Here is a 6,933-nt window from a genome sequence, read left to right as displayed (position 1 = left end):
AATATAAAAAATTCAGCCAAAATACCCCGATTGAAATACTCTTAGCAAAACTAGGGGGAGGGTGACTCAAAAATCAATGGCAGCCGGCACGCAAGAATGGGCGGCGGCGGTACAAGTGCTGCAGCAGCTCGACACGCAAGAATGGGCGGCGGCCGCCACCATTTCTTCTCCCCACCGTGGGCGACATGTCGACCAGAGACGACACCACCACCTCGGCCCATCACCGTCAGGTTACAGCTGTAAAATGTTACAGCTCGGAAATGAATCTGAGCTCCCAGGCAGGGCCTAAACCATTTGCTATCGAGGGCAAAAATGTACTGGTCTAAAAGACGACGGCAAACATAATTAACACCCAGCAATGTTCAATCCCAAACATATAACAGGCTGGCTTTCAAACATACGATTACAGGATCCATAATATGTATCGTTTACTCTAATGGATATTCATTAGTACATCATCTTCATCACATAAATATGATATTTTCCCACATTTCTGTCTGCACCGCACCAAACATCATCTTCGGTTTGAGAATCCCAAAAGTTGCACCTTTGACAAACATCATCTTCGATTTGAGCGAACCATACTCCCAAGTCTTTACCTTGCAAACTTACTCTTCTTTGAAGGATGAGGTGCAAGCTTGTCGTTGTTCCATAGCATCCCTTTAAAAACAGAAACAAAATAACTTAGCTATATACACTTTGTTCATGAGCAGTATGGACAGATATGATTAGTTGCCACTTTACAAAAATGTTGTACACAATACTAGTTCAAAAAAAGAAATAGACAAACTAGAAAGAGTAATGGCATTGCACTGGAGTATTTTTAATAAAGAAAATGGTAACGACCTCAATTAATATAAATGTAATGTAATGACATCATATAATTGATCTTGTTTCGGAAGGTGATGGCATTATGCTCTTCATCGTTAGCTCTCGGGTAACTTGTCATCAAAGCGTTTTCTTTCATTTCTGCCACATAGTCATGACGTTGCGTTTGTGGCCTCAATGAGCAGGTATCGACTTTATCAACCAGCTGAAAAGACCACAACTGGCAAACAGGGGACTGTTGGCGAACATGCTGCTGATGGGCCGAGGATGGGGTGGTGCATTCAGGTCGCACAAGGCAGGTTTAAGGATGTCGGATGAGGCGTGAGAAGATGAAGAAACCAGCGGGAAAGTTTGTCGCCAGAATCAAGACAAAGACAGACACATGAGAAGGCCGGCAAGGCTAAAATACAGGAGTTTTACCCAATGACATTCTCATGCAGGGAGAATGGCTTTTCACCAGCCCAGTATCCAGTTACATGATACAGAAAGTACACACTATCTGAAACAAACTGATTCTAACAGAAACAGCCAAAGATGTGACCTGATTGACCCAAAGCAACCCAACGAAACACATTTTAAAACTCTCGCCAACAGAAATAATATGTGTTAAAAGCTAAATGCATGTGCGCGCGTGTGCATGTCTATATATACTTCTGTCAGGTTGCTACTAGAAAATAGAGGACCATATAATATGCTTTACAAGAGCAATCAAAATAGTGTTTTTCTTGTTCCTAAAATTCACTTAAAAATAGCACACCATACTAGTAGCAACAGAAGGCTGTGTGATGAATCAAGAACTAAACCTGTACAGGCAATGGACAGTCCCATAAAGAGCAAAAGATCCTACTAGGAGAAATAGAGGACTCTCTCAAGGACATCTTGATGGCATAAGGACCAAAGCTTTTATTGTCATACAGTGTAGAGCCCTACACAGCTAGAGTGGCTAAAACTCAAACGCTTGAACAGCCTAACAGAAGATTCATGGTAACAATATATCAAATGCTTCAATTAGTTAAAGCTATTATTAACAGGAGTATATATTACGATAACACAGCGATGCAGTGTCGGAAAGCGGCAAATTAGAAAATTTGAAGCAGGACCAAAGCTACAGAGAATAATGCCGGGCAAACAACCCTGATCAGTAGAACCAATGCCGCTAATGGAGGGGGGTAATAAGCGTGCACCAAAGTCACAATTCAATTACCTATGAGAATCGCACACGCAACCAGGCAGCATATGTATTTGCATCATAGGCAAGATAAATAGTAGTAAGAAAAAAAGCAGCGTTACACTACCATATCCAACAGAAAGCTAATCAAAGGCAACCATGTTAGGTAATATGTGATAACGTACATAAAAGAGCGTCATTTAAACACTAAGAGAACTTCTTCTAGTTACCTGTTGGCCTTTCAAGGTGTCTGGAGAAGACAGCTGGAAGTAGGGGCACATTAGCAAAACGGCTTTTGCGAGCTTGCACATCCACACCCACAGACTTAGCATAGCAGGACTGTTGATTGATATATGGAGTACATGACTGAACATGTGCCTGTTTCATGTCAACCATGATCATCCACGCCTCACCGTGAAATTCCTCCTCCCTTAAAAGGCAGCATACAACATCCGGGTCATCCGCACTGATGATTGGGAACTCAGGAAGACGGCAAGGTATGTGCAGCTCCTGGTAACCAGAGCTACCCCAGACAGAATCCAGGTAGATCACACGATGGAGCTCCCACTTGAACTTGGACATCATGTTCAAATTCCAAATGGTGATCTTTTGGCGAGGGTGCTGCCCTAGTCTTCTCTCAAGAAGGTGACGATGGCCACCATGGATTCTCTCATGGAAGTCATTGTCAATGTGGACAAAGCGCAGCATGCCTTGGCTGACGGACACACTTTGGAATCTCCCGGGGAAGTATCTTTCAACCCGTACGTCATTACGGTACTCTTTTCCCCCGGGGAAAGGCACGAAGTGAAGCACAGGGGAGCATGTATCGGAGAAGTCAGATATTAGGACACCGCTGAAGTAGTCTACCCAGCACAGAAAACGACCATCAAGAGCGAGCACATCGTCAGTTGACCACAGGAAGGGGAACCGGACATTGCTCTGGTCATGCGGCCGCGGGGCAGGCCTGTTGCAGATGGTTCCCCAATGTCCTTTCTCGGAGTTGAAGATGCAGAGTTCAACAAGCATGGGATGATTGCCAGTGTCGCTTTTTTTGGGGTAGACATTAAGGTCGGCAACAATGTAGCAGTCCGGCGCGAGCTGCAGGATGCCTGTGGCGAATTTATCCATCAGGAACGGCCTTTTCCTGTCCTTGGTGTACCGAGGGAGCTGCTGCACCGAGGGGGAAGGACCGGCGGCCGTGTAGACGAACAGATCTGACGCGATGTTGTCGTAGCGAGTCTGGCTCGGGATGGAGATGTGGAAGAGGACGAGGTCCTCGTCAGTTGCCCGGACGTAGGGACAGGCGGGCCGGGTGGCTGAGGCTTCTTTCTCCGGCCAGTGGAGGTCGAAGTAGGAGACCCCTTCTGGAGGATCGGCGAGGGCGAAGGACACGTAGCAGGAGCGGCCGCTGGCCATGTGAACTGCAGCGGCGGTCTTGTTCTGGTTGACGGCCTCACGAACAGCGCATATGCCGTCGTAGGACTTGGTGCGGCCGAGGCGGTCCAGCATCACCCAATCGGGGAAGGCACCGTCCGCCCATGGCGCTCCTCCGCCTCTGCTGGCCATGCCGATCGGGATCCGCGTCGGGAATAAAGCAGCCGCCTCCGCCTCCGCCTCCGCCTCCTCCCTAATCTTTTTTCCTCCGGTGGTCATGGGGATCGGCATCGGGATTGAGATCGGGATCGGGAATAAAGCAGCCGCCTCCGCCTCCTCCCTAACCCTAACCCTAACCATGTTTCTGGTGGGGAGGAACTGGTTTGGTCTTTGGTGGACGGGAAAGAAGGGCCACAGGCTATAAGTTACTAAAAATCTCACTGGGCCGGCCACGAGACGGTTAGGCCAGCAACCGGAAACAAGTCCGAAGCGGAGTCCGTCTCGCCTCTGACTGGCACTCTACTGGGCTGGCCTTTTCCTGTAGCTAGGTTTTTTCGTCTCCACTTTTTGCTAGGTTTTCTTTGGTTTTTTTTCGGTTTTCCTCTTTTTCCTTCTTTTTTCATTTTATTTTTTTTCCTTTTGTCTCCTCGGTTTTCTTTGTTTCTTTCCTACTCCCTCTGTCCCATAATATAAGAACGTTTTTGACACTACACTAGTGTAAAAAATGTTCTTATAAATAAATATAAGAACATTTCACTGGTTTTATTCGCTTATCTTTGTTTCTTCATTTTCTTTTTTCTCAACAAACATCTACATTTTTCATACGCCTTGTAAATAAATATACATCATATTTTTTTATACATGTTAAACATTTTCAAATATATATTATTAACATTTTTTCGAGTATATGTTTTGATGTCTACCTTTTCATACAAGTTCTATATCTTTTGTATGCATCTAAAACATTTTTATGCATGTTTAATATTTTTCAAATGCATTATTACAACTTTTACAAAAACATGTTTGAAAAACATTCAAATACATGCTAAACGTTTTTCAGATACACGTTGGAACATGTTTTAATAATTATTTTCGCTGATCTATGTGCAGATCCCTGTAACCAGCTTGCGCCCAGAGAGAGTCCAGGTTGATCACACGATGTAGCTTCCACTCAAACTCGGAGTTCAAAGTCCAACTGGTGATTTTCTTCGGAGTCTGCTGCTGCTGCCCTTGCCTTTTTCTATCACGAAGCTCAAGGCATCGGCGGCAGCGACCAGGGACTCTGTCTGGAAGTCATTGTCAATGTGGACGAAGCAGATCTTGCCTTGGTTGATGGACACACTTCGGAATCTCTCCGGGAAGTACCTTTCAACCCGTACCTTACCACGGTACTCTTTTCCTCCAGGGAAAGGCACGAAGCAGAGCGACAGGGAGTCTATGTTTTCGGAGAAGTCACATAGCAGGACACCGCGAAGTAGTCGACCCAGCACAGGAAACAGCCGTCGAAAGCGAGCACATTGTCGGTTGACCAGAGTTCGGGGAACTGGCCGCCATTGCCCGGGTCCAATTTGGGGATGATTTTCCACTTTCCAGTCTCGGAGTTGAAGACGCGGAGTACGACACGCATGCCATTGCCCTTTCTTTTGGGGTAGACATTGAGGTCGGCAACAATGTAGTGGTCCTCCGCGAGCTGCAGGATGCCTGTGCTGAGGTCATCCGTCAGGAACGGCCTTCTACTGTACTCGGCGAAGGGAGGGAGACCCTACTGATAACCCACAAGTATAGGGGATCGCAACAGCTTTCGAGGGTAGAGTATTCAACCCAAATTTATTGATTCGACACAAGGGGAGCCAAAGAATATTCTCAAGTATTAGCGGTTGAGCTGTCAATTCAACCACACCTGGAAACTTAGTATCTGCAGCAAAGTGTTTAGTACCAAAGTAATATGATAGTGGTGGTAGTGGCAACAAAAGTAAAGACAGCAAAAGTAATGTTTTTGGTATTTTGTAGTGATTGTAACCGTAGCAGCGGGAAAGTAAATAAGCGTAAACCAGTATATGGAAAACTCGTAGGCACCGAATCAGTGATGGATAATTATGCCAGATGCGATTCATCATGTAACAGTCATAACATAGGGTGATACAGAACTAGCTCCAATTCATCAATGTAATGTAGGCATGTATTCCGTATATAGTCATACGTGCTTATGGAAAAGAACTTGCATGACATCTTTTGTCCTACCCTCCCGTGGCAGCGGGGTCCTATTGGAAACTAAGGGATATTGTCGGTGTCAAAACCGGCGGATCTCGGGTAGGGGTCCCGAACTGTGCGTCTAGGCTGGATGGTTACAGGAGTCAAGGGACACAAAGTTTTACCCAGGTTTGGGCCCTCTCGATGGAGGTAAAATCCTACGTCCTGCTTGATTAATATTGATGATATGGGTAGTACAAGAGTAGATCTACCACGAGATCAGAGAGGCTAAACCCTAGAAGCTAGCCTGTGGTATGATTGTTGATGTGTATATTCTATCGACTAGCCCGGCCCTGGTTTATATAATGCACCAGAGGCCTAGGTTAACAAGAGTCCTAGCCGAATACGCCGGTGGGGAGAAGTCCTTGTCTTGATCGCCAAGTCTTGTGTAATCTTCCTTGTATGCGGCAGCTGTCCGAACTGGCCCATGAGTATACGGCCATGGGGGTCCTCGGCCCAATCTAATAGATCGGGAGACGACGTGGTGAGTACCCCCTAGTCCAGGACACCGTCAGTAGCCCCCTGAACCGGTCTTCGAGTTAGGGACGCTCCTCGATTCTTCCGAACCGTTCTTCATCTTCGGTCGCCGGTCTTGAAAACTGGTTTAACAAATCTTCTCATCTTCGATCTTGAGGATCGCCGAAATGCATTCGACGAGTTTACACCTCGGGTATCCAAGGAGCCCCTTTAAGTTTCCGGCCTTTATCAATGCCTTGTTATTTTTATGCCACACCTCGGGTTTGAAGTTGTTCCCAGGCGGCAGCGTCCTCTTGCGTCCGAGCTCCAACGCCGGACTGTATTCGAGGTATCTTTTGCAACCGAGCACCAACGCCGGACCGCTTCCCAGCTCTAATGCCGGAATGTATCCGAGCTCCAACGCCGGACTATGTATCCGAGATCCAACGCCGGACTGTATATCCGAGCTCCAACGCCGGACTGTATCCGAGCTCCAACGCCGGACTATATCCGAGGTGTCGTAAATCACCTTGGTTCAAAGAAGTTTGAAGGAGTTTAGCCGAGCTTAATGCCGGAAATGCCCTCTATGGAGCCAGCCACTAGCGCCCGAGCTTTATGTCGGGCTGCTTCCGAGGTGGTGCACCACCCTGAATGTGGGCCGATTTTTGTGAATATTTTTTATTGGTGCAATTTATTCTCTACCGAGATATATAGCCAGTAGCCCTCAAGGTGGGTATCGGTCTGAAACCCGAGATGCACCTGAAGGATGATGTAAGACCGCTGATCCCAGTAGCCGCTGAGACTCAGGTTGATTTGCAAAATCGGTCTAAGGATCGAGTCCAAGCTCGGCAGAATAC

At 46.7% G+C, this 6,933-nt stretch overlaps 1 protein-coding gene across 1 annotated transcript; it reads right to left on the bottom strand.

Annotated features, from left to right (window-relative positions):
* Positions 1-359: 359 nt before the first annotated feature.
* LOC123105476 (uncharacterized) lies at positions 360-3,767 on the bottom strand. The gene is made up of 2 exons (XM_044527550.1): positions 2,227-3,767; positions 360-660 (listed from the first exon to the last, which is right to left on the bottom strand). The coding sequence occupies exons 1-2, from the start codon at positions 3,728-3,730 to the stop codon at positions 596-598; spliced, it is 1,569 nt and encodes a 522-aa protein (XP_044383485.1). The 5' UTR covers positions 3,731-3,767; the 3' UTR covers positions 360-595.
* Positions 3,768-6,933: the final 3,166 nt, after the last annotated feature.

This window comes from Triticum aestivum, chromosome 5A (assembly GCF_018294505.1).
Source record: "Triticum aestivum cultivar Chinese Spring chromosome 5A, IWGSC CS RefSeq v2.1, whole genome shotgun sequence".
NCBI classification, from domain to species: domain Eukaryota; kingdom Viridiplantae; phylum Streptophyta; class Magnoliopsida; order Poales; family Poaceae; genus Triticum; species Triticum aestivum.
This window is presented reverse-complemented; position numbering and strand designations above follow the sequence as displayed.